The sequence below is a fragment of the Pituophis catenifer genome, unplaced genomic scaffold, assembly GCF_029215685.1.
Source record: "Pituophis catenifer annectens isolate HBS135680 unplaced genomic scaffold, rPitCat1.0.hap2 SCAF_3, whole genome shotgun sequence".
Taxonomy (NCBI): domain Eukaryota; kingdom Metazoa; phylum Chordata; class Lepidosauria; order Squamata; family Colubridae; genus Pituophis; species Pituophis catenifer.
In genome coordinates, this window is record NW_027256883.1 from 123,399,519 (window position 1) to 123,418,289 (window position 18,771).

General features: G+C 40.8%; 1 protein-coding gene across 1 annotated transcript; it reads right to left on the reverse strand.

Annotated features, from left to right (window-relative positions):
- Window positions 1-403: 403 nt before the first annotated feature.
- LOC139313839 (arylacetamide deacetylase-like 4) lies at window positions 404-18,411 on the reverse strand. The gene is made up of 4 exons (XM_070939315.1): window positions 18,253-18,411; window positions 10,575-10,791; window positions 3,031-3,094; window positions 404-1,178 (listed from the first exon to the last, which is right to left on the reverse strand). Exons 1-4 carry the CDS (start codon window positions 18,409-18,411, stop codon window positions 404-406), a joined length of 1,215 nt encoding a protein of 404 aa, XP_070795416.1.
- Between the last annotated feature and the right edge of the window lie 360 nt (window positions 18,412-18,771).

Below are 18,771 nucleotides of genomic sequence, written 5' to 3' on the forward strand. Positions count from 1 at the left end.
GACTCAGGGCGGCTTACAATGCACTAAGCAATAGCCTTCATCCTTTTGTATATTTATACAAAGTCAGCTTATTGCCACCACAACTGGGTCCTCAATTTACCTACCTTAGAAAGGATGGAAGGCTGAGTCAACCTTGAGCCTGGCGAGATTCAAACCTGCAGTAATTGCAGGCAGCTGGTCTTAATAACAGGGTGCTTTAGACCACTGTACTACCAAGGCTCTTGCTGTAGAAAATAAGGTAATGACACTTCTTTGGATTCAATGACTAGGAAATGTATTTTATAAAGGATTTTACAGTGAATTGTGAAGTTGTCATAGAAATGAAAGATTTAAGGAATATATTTTAATTATTCCTTATATAAGTACAAATGGATGACTTCAGGATACTTTCCTGTCCCCATTTTTAGAGCCCCTTAATAAAGGAAACTATGTTTCCAGCTGCTGGTTTTGTAAATGAAAATTCAAAAACTCCACTGTCAATAAATTGTATAAATCCGTGGATTCCTTCTTTTACATGATTCCAAGTCACAGGCACTCCATTGTCCTCTAGTCGTTTTTTGTAGAGCAGTCCATCGTCCCGAATTACGTCATATTCACAGGTCAAAATGTATGTTTCTGGAACTTGCTTTATGATGTCATCCTCACTGATAATTGGTGACTGCAATGTCGTATTCCACAGTTGAGATGCTTCATACAGTTCTTTTGAAAATGGAGCTGGCATTGGGGGATTATAACCTCGGGCTTTAAACTCTCTGGGGATAAGATCTGCACTAATCCATTTCTTGCATTTCTGCTTCAGGTCTTCAGGAACATGGCCATTCCTTCCCAGGTTTTTTTTGTCTACACATTCCTGGTTAATATATTTTAAACCAAGCGTTATAAACCGCTTTCTGGTTAGAAAAGGACCATGCTGGTTTTGAAAATGGGATGGTAGCATGAGATCCATTCTCTGCAGGAAAGGATATATCAAGATCTGTGCTCGGATCTTTGGCTGGTTCCCTATTTTGATCAATTCTTGACAAGCCACAGCAACCACTGTTCCACCACTGCTATCTCCACCAAGAAGAATGTGATTTGGATCGACTCCATAGTCTTTGGCGTGTTTCATAAAATACAGAGTGGTAGCTAGGGCATCTGATAGCTGGGCAGGATGTTGGTGCTCAGGACCTAAACGATACCTGCAAGAACAATAAGACTTTGTCAGACCTTGAAATTTTCTCGGAAGGAATTAGGTATTCTGAGATTGTCCCTGAAGACAACATATTGTTGGGTTCCAATAAAAGGATGCACTGTATCAATTGTTTAACTTTAGTATATTTTTACTATTCTGATAAGGAGATGGTCGTTGAATGTCTTGTACTTTCCCTGCTGATAGGAACAGCAATTCCCTTCTCCTTGGATGTATTTCTCTGCTACTTCTCCCAGTGCATAGTTGCTCTGGAGATTCCTTCCACCACTTTGCCTCAGAGCAAAAGAAGGATCAGAAGGATAGGGCTACAGAGCCACATACAGAAAACAAGGAGGAAATATTATCCTCCTTACTGACTACAATAAGTTTTCACTCATTATGGCAATTTCATTTCAAAATGAAATGTCATGTAGCTGTGCCAACTTACAATGTGGGATCTGCTGTGATTGGTTTGTTTTTGTTTGTTTGTTCATTCACTCACTCACTCACTCACTCACTCACTCACTCACTCACTCACTCACCCACCCACCCACCCATCCATCCATCCATCCATCCATCCATCCATTTGTTGCCCATCTTACCATAGGGTAAGTCTGGGCAGCTTATAGTTACATGAAAGCTAAAACATAAAACGTTAAAAAACAAACATTAAAACCAAAGACACATGGGGAGGGCAGAGAGTGTGGGCCAAGGTGGGATCTGTTATTCTCAATCAACCACCTCCATTGCGTTGTTCTCCCCCTGGGGTCCCAAGCCGACTGACACAGCCACATCTTTAGGCCCTTATGACAAGATAGGATGGTTGGGACCCACCTCACTTCAGGGGGCAAGATGTTTTAGAGGGCAGGAGCAACAACAACCTCCTGGACCCTGTCAGACAGAATAATTGGGCTGACAAGACCCACAGAATGACTCCTCTGCTGGCATTAGTGGTATGGGCCAATCCCAATGTTATGAGATGGTCCCTCAAGTAACCTGGACCTATGCCAAGGCTGCTAAGTGAATCACACATGGTCGAGCAAGATATCATATGACCGCAAGTTGTGACTTCCTGTCCACTTCTTCTTTGCCTTTGTTTGCCTTAAACTGGCTGTGAAGGTAGCAAATGGTGATCACATAATTGTGTGAATGTTTGGAGAAATTTGGAGCATTGTCATAACTTTGAATGCTTGCCAAACAAGTGATCTGTAAGTGAGGACTACCTGTATTGCATTATTATATTATCAGATCAAAATAAGCAGGAAAACTAAACAGAAAAGTCTATCATGATGATACAGTGTTTACAGTTATTTCTGTTGCTAAATACAGGTAGTCCTTGACTCCCCTTTTCTGACTCAGTTGGGAAAGAGGAGAAATTAGCCATTTTTTCCTCTCCTCTCCCTCTTTACTTTTATGATTGGAGGAGTGGGAAAGAAATGAATGATGCCTCTAGGGCAGAGAGTCTTCTCTAGGAGATTTTGGAAAATAGGAAAACTGTGTCCTGTGCCAGTCCAAATGTTCCTTTGATCTGCTCCAATTTTATTACTTTGCCTTTCTTGATGTTGAAACACCACTGATGGAGGCAAAAAGTCACTGATGGCTGTGCAATAAGGGGGGGAGAGAGAACTGAGGGATCCAATCTCTCTTTGAGGCTGAAAATCTATTTTGTGGTGCCTGGGACAATCTTTCAGGGAGACAGAATTTCAGCCAAACTTATTAATTATTGTCTTTATCATGTTTACCCCTTTTTTTCCCATCAAGCAGTGCCCAAGCCTAACAACTGTAAATACAAAATAAAATGCATAAACATTAAAAGATGCATAAAAATAAAGTAGGCAAAGCATACAAATAAGATCACTTACTCTACAAATACTACCACTGAATCGCTTTCTCGAGAAAGATAGCAGCATAGCGCATGATAAGTTTCTATGGGAAGAAAAATAAGTATTAATGTTCAGGTACCTCCATATTGCAAACATGTTATTGATATTGTTTTGACTTATGGCCAAATAATTTCTTTCAATCATAGTGACCCTATCCTCAAGTCTAAAGAGGAGTTAGAATCAAAAGGAGGTGTTTGCCATTGGTTTACATATTTACAATTGAAAGAAAGATTTAAACTAGATAAAAAGAGTTTGATTTTGTGAAAAATGAATTGGATATCCTCCTGTTTGGCAGTGATGAGCATCTTATTCAGGGGTGAAATGCTCCTGGCTCGGACCGGATCGCCTGATCTGGTAGCGAGCATGGCGGGTGGTTCGGAGAACCGATAGCGATCCTGGCGCAAGGCTCTGCCCACCTGCCCGGTTGTCGTTACTTCCTGGTTTTAACCAGGAAGTAATGTGTTTTGAACCCTCTGCACATGGAGAGGTACATGCCAGAACCGGTAGTTAAAAATGCTTTAAAAAATAATTAAAAAAAAGTTCCAACATCGCTCGGCTGATCGTCGGAAGGTTGTTTTTTTTTTTTTTTTTACTTTTTAGGCATTTTTTTACTACCGGCTTGGGCGAATAGGTAGTAAAAAATGCTTTAAAAAAGTAAAAACAAGGCTCCGATGATCACAGCTGTGCCGCATGATCATCAGAGCCATTTTTCCTCTTTTTTAAATCATTTTTTTACTACCTATTTGCCCGAGCCTGTAGTAAAAAAGCGCATAATCATCAGAACCTTCTTTTTACGGGGGTGGGGTGGGGGTGCATTTTTTCTTCCAGCAGGCTTCCCTGAGGCCTGCTAGGCCAAAAACGGGGGGTGTAGGCAAAAAACGGGGTGGGGGGTACGTTTTTGAAAGAAAGAGAGAGAGAGAGAGAGAGAGAGAGAAAGAAAGGAGGGAGGGAGGGAAGGAAGGAAGGAAAGAAAAAGGAGAGGAAGGAAGGACTACAAACCTGGCACTAGACGCAGCTTCAGAGGATAATCAAGGGTTGGAAGGGACCTGGAGGACATCTAGTCCAACCCTGCTCCAGCAGGACATTCTTAGTGAGTTTCTGTCTTTTGATCGCCCAGTCACATGGTTACATAGCCACGCCCACCCAGTCACATGACTCCCCACCAAGCCATGCCCACAGAACAGGTAGGAAAGAAATTTAGATTTCACCACTGATTTTATTGCTAAATAAATTGTTATTGAATTTGAATTAGGAGAAAGAGGATGTAAAGCATTGTATGATTCAGTGGGCAAAGAATTTTGTATATAGTGTAATGCTGAACTACGGGAAAATATGTGGACGAAAGATCTAAAATTTACATTGAAATATCATGTAAAATTTTTATAAGATGGAGTATCATTGGTATCTAACAGCAGATAAGTTGTCAAGAATATATAAAGGAATTTTAAAGAATGTTGGAAATGTAAATGTAAATAAGGACTTTTTATCGTTTATGGTGGACATATGATAAAGCAAAGAAATATTGGCGTAGGATTCACATCGTAATATAGAAGATTCTTAAAGTGAATATAAAGATAAAACAAGAGACTTTTCTTTTAGGATAAAGATAAAGAACTTGAAAAAATTGAACTTTGATGTTATATATGATGAGGGCGGCAAGATTACTTTATGCACAAAAATGGAAGGAAGCTGTGATTCCCACAATGGAGGAATAGCTGCAAAAGTTGATGGAGTTAGCAGAGATGGCTAAACTGATGGCTTTGATTAAAGAACACAGCTGCGTGCAGCCCTCTTCTGTTTTTGCTGGCAGAGGGTTGCAGGAAGCTATCACAGCTGAAAATGGAGCTTGTGAGGGCTGCAGGCGGCCCTCCTGAGCTCTGTTTTCACTGGCAGAGGGTTGCAGGAGGCCACCACAGCCAAAAACGGAGCTTGCGAGGGCCGCGGGCGGCATCCTGAGCTCTGTTTTCACTGGCAGAGGGCTGCAGGAGGCCATTGCAGCCGAAAATGGAGCTTGGGAGCCCGTTTTTGCTGGCAGAGCACTCGGGCCACCACAGGTGCCCCCGACACAGGTGACATCGAGTTGGCCATTGTTGACGGTAAAACTGCCCTCTGCAAAGTGGTGCAACAGACCAGACAGCAAATAGATACGTTGCTTAGCAAAACACACAGATACTCACAGACTCTGAAAGTTTAAAGAAAAATAAACAGTCTTTACTTGTAGTAAAAAAACAAACTTGGCTTCTCAAAACAAAGAAAACACTTCTTCAAATAATCACGGTTCAACACAAAAACATAGTTTGCTTACAATTCCACACAGATGTTATGTATGTATCCATTTTGTGTGGGAGATTTGAATGATAGAATGTTTGTGATTGGTTAACGGTTATTCCAGAACTGTATATAAGGAGGGCTGTTGTCTGTGTTAGCTGATGAAGTCTCACCCTGAATTAAAGAGCTGCTGTCACTAGCTTGCTTGTGCCTCTTGTTATTCCCGTGCTACAACATTGGCGACGAAGGTGGGATAGAGGCCACAAGAAGCAAAACAAAAAGAGCTTGTGTTTCAGCCGGGGTGACGAGCAGACTGTGGAGACATACTGCGATGGCTGCCTACGTTCCGCCAAAACCCTTCGACCCGACCCGAGAGAAATGGGGGTCGTATCTAACCAGGTTCGAGTGTTCCCTGAAAGCAAGTGAGATGCAAGGTCTCTCGGCAAATCGGAAAAGAGCTCTCTTCCTAAGCCACTGTGGGCCAGACGTTTTCGAGATGGCCAAATCTCTCTGCGAACCTACACCGGTTCAGACAGTCCCTGGGACATCCTGCAAGCAAATCTGAGAGCCCACTACGCTCCCGTTCCTTCGAAGTTTGTACAACGTTACGAGCTCCGGCAAAGAGTACAAAAAGAAGGGGAACCGGTCAGCGCATACGTGGCTGCCCTTTGAAAAGCCGCAACGCATTGTGACTACCGGGATCTTGAAGACGCACTCCTTGAACGGTTGATTTGTGGCGTTAGAGACACTCATTTACAGAGGTGTCTGCTCGCAAAGCCAGACTTGACATTAGCCGGCGCGCTTGATGAAGCAAGAGCGCACGAAGCGTCCACCAAGGCTTCTGAAGCACTACAATGTCCACAGTCGGGTAAAGACAGCCCAAAGTCAACACCTGTTCATCGAGAGGAGGCGCGGACCAGTACGGAAGAAGAGTCAGACGAGGACGTTTTCCACACTGACAAAAAGAAAGGCAAGAAAAATCGTCGCCGAGAAAACTGCTCAAGTTGCGGTGAAGCTCACGAGAGACAGTCCTGTAAATATCGAGACACCGTTTGCAGGCGATGTGAAAAAAAGGGGCATTTGGCTAGGGTCTGTAGAGCTCAATTTCCTAGAAATAACAAGTCACGTGACCACAATGACCAATCAGAACCGCCACATTCAAATCAGCCAACCAAAGATGGTGGCGCGAGAAAACGGCGCGAGAATCAAAAGCGAGACACCTACAGCACGAGAATCGGCCAAGCCAGCACATCTGTAGAGGAAAAGATCTACACCAGAATAGAGATTGAAGGAAGACCATGTGACATGGAGATCGATACCGGGTCTGCCCTGTCAATCATGTCCTGGGCAATGCTTAAGTCACTTCTACTGAAGTTCCAGAGAAACCAGCTTTCACGGCAACGAGTTCACCTCCTTGATTACCAAGGAAACCGAGTTCCTGTGGAAGACGTGGGCATTTTCCGGATCACCTACGGCGATTTCCAAAAGGAGCTTCCCCTGACAATCATCAGCCTCCTGGGCCTAGGTTGGTTTCGGGCCCTCGGCATGGGCTTTACAGGTGTCCACAGCCTCGGCGGACCGTCTCTAAAGGACAGCCTCCTGCACGAGTTCCAGGATGTTTTTTAAGAGACGCTAGGCAAGTACGTGGGAACCCCTATTTCTTTTAACCCAGACCCCAACGTAGCCCAGATTAGGTTAAAGGCAAGACGAGTACCATTTGCCTTAAAACCAAAAATAGACACAGAGCTTGACAAACTGATTAAGCAAGGGGTGCTGGTCCCTGTAGATCATGTTAACTGGGAAACCCCAATAGTCACCCCAGTCAAGTCAGACGGATCAATCAGAATCTGCGCTGATTATAAATGCACGATCAATAAGGCGCTCCAACAGAGTGCGTACCCAGTCCCGATCGTCCATCATTTGCTTCATTCCCTGGGCCCTGGCAAGATATTCGCTAAATTAGACCTTGCGCAGGCGTACCAGCAGCTGCCGGTAGACGACGCTACGTCAGAATCGCAGACTATAGTAACGCACAGAGGTGCGTTCAAATGCACTAGACTACAGTTTGGGGTTAGTATTGCACCAGGGCTTTTTCAAAGCACCATGGAGCGCCTTCTTCAAGGACTTCCGGGGGTTGTACCCTATTTTGACGATGTCCTCATTAGTGCCCTGAATAAGGCGCAGCTTGGAGAAAGAGTTAGGCAAGTGCTCACCAGATTTAGAGAAGCGGGACTAAAACTCAAAAAGACTAAATGTAAAATTGCAGTACCGTCTGTAGAATTTCTGGGCTACCGAATTGACGGCATGGGCATACACCCCACAGAGAGCAAAGTAAGGGCTATCCAAAATGCACCAGACTGAAGTCTAAGGCCAAATTACAGGCATTTCTGGGACTTCTGAACTTTTATACTATGTTCCTTAAGGATAAGGCAACCATTGCGGAACCGTTACACAGATAGTTAGGAAAAAAACGTTCCTTGGGTTTGGGGAAAGACTGAAGCGGCCGCGTTTAAAGCTGTCAAAAAACTTTTGTCGGAAGACAATTTTCTAATTCAATACAATTCGGAATTGCCGCTTGTTCTTGTCTGCAATGCGTCCCCTTTTGGAGTGTGCGCTGTATTGAGCCATAGACTACCGAATGGGTTAGAGGCACCCATTGCATATTACTCTCGCACCCTGTCCAGTGCAGAACGAAATTACAGCCAGCTGGACAGGGAAGCCTTAGCGGCTGTGGCGGGGGTTAAAAAATTTCACGAATATTTGTTTGGCCAGACTTTTGAACTAGTAATGGACCATCAGCCATTGTTGGGACTTTTGGCTGGCAACAAACCAACCCCGACCGCTCTTTCCCCCCGAATGACCAGGTGGTCTATTTTCCTGGCCGCTTATAAGGAATTATGCTAGTGGTCCACTATGGATAGGGGGAACCATTGTAGGAATCACCGGCCCGAAATCATACACTGTAGATGTTGGGCAAGGTAAAATTTGGAGAAGGCACATAGATCAATTGCGTAAACGTTTAAATTGTGAAGCCTATGAAAATCCAAATATTGTTGAACCTGACTTCCAAAGTTTCCCCAAAACAGCTATCTCAAGCCCGAGTAAACCAGATTACTTATCGGGTAAGCCTAGGCTCCAGCGCCGCCCCAACGAGTCGACACTCCCAGCCGGGGATGACCACGCCTCTAGAGAAATCCAGGAGGTTCCATTGGCGGAGCCAGGAGAGATGGGAGGTCCCTCTGACCGGCTCGATGCCTCACCAACAACTGAACTGCGCAGGTCAACCAGAGTGAAGTCACGCCCTGGTCACCTGCGTGATTTTGTATGTAAATATGTAAATAGATAGAATAAGTGCCTTCTGGGAATGGAGGGGTGTTATGTATGTATCCATTTTGTGCGGAAGATTTGAATGATAGAATGTTTGTGATTGGTTAATGGTTATTCCAGAACTGTATATAAGGAGGGCTGTTGCCTGTGTTAGTTGCTGAAGTCTCACCCTGAATTAAAGAGCTGTTGTCACTAGCTTGCTTGTGCCTCTCATTATTCCCGCGCTACAACAACAGACACAGTTCCTTTCAGCAGTTCAACCTTCTAATAGCAGGAGCAGAAGTGAATGAACTTCCTGCCTTCTTTTATGTCTGCTTAGCACAGCCAATTGGTCATCTTGTAGCAGTTAAAGTTACAGAACATAGTTTTCTATATATTACCTACTCAACGGTAGGATAAGCATCCAACAGCCATGCCCACCCTGGCCCCCCAAGGTCACACACAACATTGATGCAACCCTCAATGAAATTGAGTTTGACACCCCTGATATAGATAGAAGAGAGTATTTGTATCTGCGGGTTGTATTGTGGGGTCCTTAGTGCTCTCTGAGCTTAGTGGTTTTCTTGCAAATGTTTCATTACCAAACTAGGTAATATATCTTTTATCGACATGATGTTGCTGTTACAATTTCTAATGTCCCAATTTCTTCTCTGAATTGTGTTTTCTGTTTTGGACAGGCCACCTCATTGAAAGTGTTCTTGGGCAAGAGTATTTTGGTAGTTGAGTAAAAAAAGGTAATGCAAGAACTACTTAATTGATTTTTTATTGCAAGTCATTTTGAAAATACAGATACAAATGGATACTTTAATTATACTCTGAGAGCTGTTCCTTTTGGAAGCAGGTTGATGCAAAATTATGCAAAATTGTTTATTATACTATTGTATTAGGAAGAAGCCATCAGCCAGAGAAATTATTTTCCTCCTTTCTATTATAGCGTTTGAAGCATCAATGAGTCAATATGACATATATATTTCAAAGCTCTAAAGAAAGATGTTAGTTCTAGTCCAGTGATGGCTAACCTTTTTGCCATCGCGTGCCAAAAGCAGAGGGAGCAGGGGGGGGGGTCGCAAGTGCGTGTGCCCACATCCATAATTCAATGTGCCCCGCCCTTCCGTGCATGCGCACATGACCCCCCCCATACTTCCCCCTGCTTTTGGCACATGATGGCACGGTGGGCCCGGTAGGCCCATTTTTTCCCCTCCCCAGGCTCCAGAGGCTTTCTAGGAGCCTGGGGAGGGCAAAAACAGCCTTCCCCATCCCCCCGGAGGCCTTCCAGAGGCCAGAAACAGCCAGTTTCCCGACTTCCGGTGGGACCGGAAGGCCTGAAAATCAATTGGCTGGTGTGCGCATGCGCGCTGGAGCTTAGCTAGGGCAACATTCGCATGTCCATCAATATGGCTCCATGTGCCACCTGTGGCACCCGTGCCATAGGTTCGCCATCACGGTTCTAGTCTTATCTGGGTTAGAATCTATTTATCTGAGATGGCGTCAGACTGATTAAGAATCTAACAGGCAGCTTCTGATCTTGAGCAATCCCAAGCAATCAAGATCTTCAGGACCAGGCCACCTAAGAAGTCTTGGCTTGCAAAAGACTACTTTTGAAACAGATGGAAAAGGATCTTTTCCTGGGCATTAACTTTAGATTTGCATGGCAGAATATTTCTATAATTGTTCCTCAGCTGAGACTTTGTGTCTGCATTCCAATTCCAGTTAAGCTTTTGTACTCAAATTGTTTGGACATCCAGCAAAAATGGATGTAGCATGATGTTTTAAGTGCATAGCTATGCAAGTTCCTAATTCTGGGAAACCCATCCTTTTTCTTTTTCTTTCTTCCTCCCTCACTTTTCCCATAATGCTGATTGATTTCAAATATATTTTCTCTATGTGGATTTTAAAAAGAAAAGTTAATATTATCTGAAATATCTTACTTTTGCATCCAAACATGCCACTTCCTCCATGTATGAAGAGCAATCCTTTTCTTAGGCCAGAAGTTGTCTTTTTGGGCTGGTAAATTCTTACTGGTACATTTTCAAACATTGTATCTGTAATGTAGAGCTTTGGTTCCTTCACCTGCGGCAGTAAACTCATTGCAAATCTCACAAACTTTATTTGACCACAGATGCCCAATTTCTCGAATATCTTTCCCTGTTTTACATTAAGAAAAGATTGGTAGATTAGAAATTATGAATTAAAAATAATTACAACAAATTCTAAAATAAATGATAATCTTAATTGATGAAAATTATTCATTTGTTGCACAACTTTGATGGGCATAAAGTGCTAGTGGTAATTATACTTAAACTGATTCAACGCAAGTGTTTTTTTTCCTTCTCAACAGCAATATTTATAATAATTAAACCTTTTGTATGAACAGCTTCAGAACATAAGAGAACATTTTTTAAAAAAACCTTCATAAATTTCAGAATTTTCCAAACTCTGGCAGGATGGGGTTCGGTGAACAAATCTGAGACAAAACACACTCCTACTTACTCTGCATTGATTTGGTGGTGATGAGCCATAGCGGTACAATGCAGCATTGCAGGCTAACTCTGCTCACTGCCAGGAGTTCAATTCTGACTGGCTCAAGGTTCGCTCAGCCTTCTATCCTTCTGAGGTTGGTAAAATGAGGACTCAGATTGTTAAGGGCAATATGCTGACTCTGTAAATCACTTAAAGAGGTATGTAAAGCACTATGAAGCAGTATTTAAGTCTAAGAGCTATTGCTATTGCTATTGCTATTATTATTTCTTCTGATTCTAGTGGTTAGAAATGTAGGCAGTACAATCTCTTGGCAAAAATGAAACTCCATGTGAGTGTTCATTCAACATGAAAGTGAATCAAGAACATGCAAGTGTTGGGCTACACTTGCTGAGGACAATATCCTGACTCTGTAAATCACTTAATCACTGTGCTATGAAGAGATATATTAGTCTAAGTGCAATTGCTATTGCTCTGGATGTGGACAACCTCTGCTGACCTTTTGGTGGTAATCTGGGATTGCAGGAGCTGTTGATGTGAGTCCATTATGACAAGCCCTGTTCTGGGAGGGTGCAGGTATAGTCAACCCAGTCTGATCTTATGATTTATAAATTAATTCAAGGGATGATGGATTACAAAGTTTGATAACCATTGGTGCAAGTGATTGTGGCCAGTTTTGTTCAAGAGTGTCCGGAGAGTTTGGACTAATGAACTGAAATTTTAAGTAATTGAAATCCATTATTCTTGGTCACTGCTGCTATTGAGCATTAATAATAAGTGCTGGAAAAAAGCTGTGAACCAATGTTTTCAACCCATTCAAGGCAGACTGTAATTCCTAAGATTGTGTCAGTTGGGATAGGGTAATTAGTGTGCACAAGATTAAATTCTAATTTAACTAAAAGTTATACTCTAAAATTTAACATATAAACATTTAATTGAAAGATCACTTTTTTCCAGAAAAAAAATGTTACCCACTATATGCAGGTAGAATAGAATAGAATAGAATAGAATAGAATAGAATAGAATAGAATAGAATAGAATAACAGAGTTGGAAGGGACCTTGGAGGTCTTCTAGTCCAACCCACTGCCCAGGCAGGAAACCCTACACCACTTCAGACAAATGGTTTTCCAACATTTTCTTTAAAATTTCCAGTGTTGAAGCATTCACAACTTCTGCAGGCAAGTTGTTCCACTTATTAATTGTTCTAACTGTCAGGAAATTTCTCCTTAGTTCTAAATTGCTTCTCTCCTTGATTAGTTTCCACCTATTGCTTCTTGTCCTATCCTCAGGTGCTTTGGAGAATAGTTTGACTCCCTCTTCTTTGTGGCAATCCCTGAGATATTGGAACGCTGCTATCATGTCTCCCCTAGTCCTTCTCTTCATCAAACTAGACATACCCAGTCTAGTTTGCAACCCTTCTTCGTATGCGTTAGCCTCCAGTCCCCTAATCATCTTTGTTGCTCTTCTGTGCACTCTTCCTAGAGTCTCAACATCTTTTTTACATCATGGTAACCGAAACTGAATGCAGCATTCCAAGTGTGGCCTTACCAAGGCATTATAAAGTGGTATTAACACTTCACGTGATCTTGAATCTATCCCTCTGGGATAGAAATAACAAACAGTATTGTGTTGAAAATAATTATGAGTAGGCATTTCCATTACCACATTGAATTATATTACTTACTTTAAAATATATGTGTGTCCACTACCTTATACAAGTAGTCCTTCTCTTACAATCATTCATTTAGTGACTGTTTGAAGTTACAGGGGAACTGAAAAAGTGACTTATGATTGTTTTTCATACTTATGATTGTTGCAGTAGCACTGTGGTCATATGCAGAGGTGGTATTCAGCCGGTTTGGACCGGTTCCAGCGAACCGGTACTGGAAATTTTGAATAGTTTGGAGAACCAGCAAATATCACCTCTGGCTGGCCCCTCCCCCACCCACTTGCCCGCTCGCCGCTCACCCCACAGAACCACTCACCCCACCCTGCTCAGTCACTCGTCATCCTGCCTCCCTGGCATAGCACACTGTTTGGCTCCTAGATTGTGTTGACCATACAGTCTCTGTGGCTTGCCTGCCTTCCCATGTGGTGCCTGTGGCCCAACTGAGCAGCCTTGATCTACTTGCCTGGGTAAGTAAGCCTGTGAGTTGTGGCCTAGTTAGCTGCCCCCCCCATCCCTGGAGCTTGCCTGGCTTGCTTCGCCACTGCAGCTCCACCCCACATGGCACTGTGGCCTAGCTAGCTGTCCCCTGCACCCCATCCCCAGAGCTTGTCTGGTTTGCTTTGCTACCGCGGCTCCATCCCATGCAGTGCTGCAGCCTAGCTAGCTGCCCCACTACCATCCCCAGAACTTGTGTGGCTTGCTTCACTGCTGCTGCTCCATCCCACATGGTGCTGCAGCCTAGCTAGCTGCCCCCCCCTGCAATATCACTGGAGCTTGATTGGCTTGCTTCACCACCACAACTCCATCCCAGCCACTGCCCTGGAGATGGAGGGGAGCAGGCCCCGAAGGGCTGCTCGGTCGAGGCTCGTCGTGCCTGCACGCATGCACACATGCTCATATTTTTGGCAAACAGGTGGTGAGATTATTTGAAACCCACCACTGGTCATATGATGAAAATTCAAACACTTGGGCTTCTGGTGGCTTCTCGTTCCCCGAACGGATGCTCCTTCAGGAGCTCCAGCCCCGTGATTCTGTTTGCCGCTAGAACAGCGAAAATCAGCGGTTCTAGCGGCTTGAAACTCTCCCCCAGGGAAAAAGGGGGAGAGCAGAAGGGTCTGGGTAGAGCTCCCCTAGACCCTCAGGCTTTTTTTTTAAGCTTGGGGCTTGCAGGGTGAGAGCTCCCTGAAAGCCCTTCAGTGCTCTGGATCTGGGGGTCGCGACCACACCAGCAGTGCAATTTTAAGGATTATGAGAAAATTTGAATCTGGATGCTGGCAGAGCAAAATCAGGAGAACAGAAAATGCAAGTATTAAACTTTAACTCCGTTTAAAACAAAGAAAAAAAGATGGCGTTTAAGGGCGGCAAAATGAAACTTATAAGTGAAAGTGATCGTTAAAGCTGCAACATTGTAAGAGCTACTGGACTACCCAGCAAGAAAAAGGATTTAAAGTGCTAGTGAAATGAAAAAGACTATGGTATTGATTCCAACTACTTTATACTTCTAAATTGTGTGAAAATTATTGGATTTATTGATCTGATAGCTGCATAAATTTAAAGTGGAAATTGAACTATGGCTGACATCAAGGATGGAGGATCATTACTATATGAGCCAGCAAATTCACAAGTTGTGACTATAAAGGTTTTACAAGAACTTTTAATTTTTTTTTAATTTGATTTTTATTATAACACATAGTGATACATTCAGTACATTTTCGGTTCATTGGTGCAATTATATACATATATATATCTACATACATTATTACTTGTCTTTTATTTGATATTGTTTCTTAAAGCTAGATTTAATTTCAAAACACTTAAAGATAATAGTGCTCAAATCTCTAAGACTAAATATAATACTATTCATATGAATTTTGTTAATTAATTAATATTTAATCTCTATTTCCTTCTTTATTTCTTTTCCCCATCCATTCGTACCAAAGAACTTTTAAATTTCTATACTTCTGCTATATTGGAATCAATTGAAAGGACTATTCAAAATTATAATCTGGAGAACAATGTTTTGCTGGCTGGAAAAGAGGAAGAAAATCAACTTATTTCGACTTTGGAGCAGTGAAAAGAAGCAGTCAGGATCATGATGGAAGTTGGCACGCTGAAAAAAGAGGTTTTGGCAGAAGCTTCTATGCAGTTAATTGAAAAGCAGCAAATAGACTCTTTCCCGCAGACTGTTTCAAGGAAGGAAGTGACTGATTATATAAGCAGGAAGAGTCGAAATGGAGGTTTTGAATTGAAGGAGATAACTTTTAGAAGAGAACAATTTCCGAAGATGCATCAGCCTCAAATCTATATTCAAAAATTTTTGAAAATAAAAGCAGGGGGAGGAGCAATGTTGAAGAAAGTATTGCAGAAGAAGGACTGGAAAAAATATAGAAAGAAAGGTAGAATTGAAGATTAGTTTGTTTTGGGGAGGATTTTAATACTAAATTTGAAAAGTCTACTGAAATTAGTATTTTTTAAGTTTAAGTAAAAATGTTTAACTAAAAATGGATTGCTTTTTAAAAAAAATATCAAGGTATTAAAATGGTTAACTTTAAACTTAATTGATGACTTTCTGAAAGTTTTGAAACAGATATTTTGAAAGATGAATTCAAGAGTTAGAAATAATTTAACTCAATGGATTAATAGTATTTTTTTATATTGAAAAGTTTTACAGAAAAAAAAGGATTTCCCCCCCAATATTCACCCCACCCTTTCCCTCCCCTCCCTCCCAGACTTCCCAGAGCAAAATACAAGGTATTTCAATTAACAATCATAAGCTAAATTAACCTATCTATCCTCAGACTACTAAATCCCCCCCTGAAACCTTAACTCCACTATAGATAACATAATACTTCTAATACTTAATGTTCATTCATAAGCTATTTGATATTTTCTTGTCTGATACTTATTTTGAATATAATCAATCCAACTTCTCCATTCCGATACGTATCTTTCTTGTGTATAGTCCTTCAAATACGCTGAAATTTTCGCCATTTCTGCTAAATTCATTACTTTCAGTATCCACTCTTCAATAGTAGGCAAAAAGTCCTTCTTCCAGTATTGCGCTACCAACAGCCTAGCTGCTGATATTAAATTCAAAATCAATTTAGTCTCTAATACTATACAATCCGTCGTTATACCCAGTAGAAACAATTGAGGAGTAAATTTCAACCTTTTTTTCAGAATGTTCTGCATCACCCACCAAATTTTTATGCAAAATGCCTTGATTTTCTTACAGGTCCACCATATATGATAATAGGTTGCGTCATCACATTCACATCTCCAACATTTGGTTTGCAAATTCGAGTACATGCATGATAAGTTTTTAGGGTCTAAGTGCCATCTATAAAACATTTTATAAAAATTCTCTCTCAAATTTTGTGCTTGCGTAAATTTAACATTTCTGACCCAAATCTTTTCCCATGTTTCCATCATCACTGGTTCCTGAAAATTTTGTGCCCATTTTATCATACAATCCTTAACCAATTCCATTTCTGAATCTATTTCCAATAAAGCATTATACAACCTTTTAATATGCATCTGACTTTGATCTCTAATCTGTTTCACCAAATTTTCCTCATTTTGCATAACACCAATTTTTTGATCTTCCCTCCATCTAGCTTGAAGCTGACCATACTGAAACCAAGTATAAATTATCCCTTCTTCTTTTAATACATCTAAAGATTTCAATTGCAGCTTACCCCTTTCCAAAAGAAGAAGCTCTTTATAAGGAATCACCTCTGTTTTTTGTTCTATACTTATATTTTCTATTGCATGTCTGGGATTTGCCCATATGGATATCTTATAGTTTAGCTTATATTGATACTTTTTCCAAACCCTCAACAACGCATTTCTAAGTATATGACCCTTAAACACTTTATCCACTTTTTTTTCATATAACAGATAAGCATGCCATCCATATAACAAATCATAGCCTATTATACTGGTTAATTAATAGTATTTTTAAGGTTATATTTTGAAGAATATTCTATTGAAGTATTTTTTTAAAAAAAAAAACTTACTGAAGTATTAAAATGGTTAATTTAAAATTGAATGGATATAAAATAATATTTTTTTTCTTCTTAAAAGATATGCTTTAAAGAAAGTTTTATAATGTTTAAATTAGAATTTTAAAAGGGGAGGCTGATGAACAATTTTTAAAAGAGGAGTTAAAGAATGTGAGGGGTTTTTGAATCTTGTAGTAAATTAATATATTTTTAGCTTATGTTTGTTTAATGCTATACCCTGTTTTTGCTCTGGGAAGTTGGGGGTGGGGGTGGGGAAGGGGGGGTTGAAGGTTGTGTGGGGATAAAATGGTTGTCTAATTCTTAAAAAAATTAAAAGATAGTTTAATAAATAAATGTATTATTAATAAATGTATTAATAGAGAAGTAAGAAAAGTGGGGGAAATGTTATAATAAAGGAAATGATAATATTAAGATATGATAAATATTGGAAGAGCAGAAAGAAGATACAAAAGATGTTTTCAGAAGATATATTGACTGATTGATTATGTATTGTTTGTTTGTTTATAAAATAAAAAAACTTTTTGAATAAAAAAAATTCAAACACTTGGTAACTGACTCATGCTTATGATGGGCTCGTGTGATCGCCTTTTGCAAACTTCTGACAAACTAAGCCAATGGGGAAGCCAGATTCACTTAACAATTGTATTACTAATTTAATGACTGCAGTGATTCAGTTAACTGTGGCAAGAAAGATCATAAAATGAGGGCAAAATTCATTCAATAAATGTCTCGCTTAGCCACAGAAATTTTAGGCTCCATTGGGAACATTAAGTCAAGGACTTCCTGAACAATATACTGTAATTCTGGGTAAATGACAATCACAACATAGAAAAATATCTCCCTCCCAGGATAAAACTGTCAAACACAAAATGCTGTAGCAATCCCATACCAAGTACACCTTTATGGCTTTTAGGAATTATGTATTTCAAGACAGGTTAGTTCAATATTTAAGTAGCATACATGGATAAAAAGTTAAAATTAATTTGGCATGCCAAAAAGCATCTACTACAATCAGAAGTTTTTTATTGCCATCGAACTGGTTTAACAAGCTTCATCTGAGATTGCCTCACTCTATTTCTTTCCTGGGGCAGTCTCTCATATCGTTCCTCAACTCACATTAAATGCATTAACCAATTATTCTCAATGAGAGCTCTCTATTCTTCTGGAACTTCATTTCTAGTGTACTGTCTTGAGGAGAGGTCTTAAAACTCCAATAACTTTGGCTTTTGAATTTAGCAGATGGATACAGATCTTGCTTTCTAACCAAAACAGATTCAGAGATACAGGATACAGGATAAAACTATTCTTCTAGAAACAGATTTCTCAATCATGCATAAGGATCCCAGGTCATATAGAAGGAAGGAAGGAAGGAAGGAAGGAAGGAAGGAAGGAAGGAAGGAAGGAAGGAAGGAAGGAAGGAAGGATCTTCTTACCAAATTAAATGTCCATATTACTACAAAATGAAGCAGCCAGATTCTGAAAGGCTCTTTGTCACCCAGATGAAGATCTATTTTCCTGGTTGTAAAATAAGGAATCAAAAAATATTTCAGGAACCAGCTCTGAAGAAGTGAAAAACCAGAGAACAACTGCATGTTCAGTGACTTACGAAGGTCTGAACTAAATTACTGGTACTGCTCTTTTGGCAAGAGCTACTTGAGAAGGGTTGTAGCGATTACCATTGCTTAAGCAAGCTTTCACCTATAGTCAGTTAAGAATGAGTAAGATTTTGGAATGGAAGCATTTATAGCAGCAGGAGGTGCAATATGTACATCCTTTATTAATGAGTAGGAGTGTCATCACAACTAGGAGAGGATTGCAATAGAGCAAGCTAAAAGAATTCATCCTTCTACCTGGTGACTCTGTGTGAAGTCAACATTGTTTCTCACATTTCATGTTTGCATCCACAAGGCACTAATTATAATTAGTAGGGCTATTCCACTAATAATAGAGAT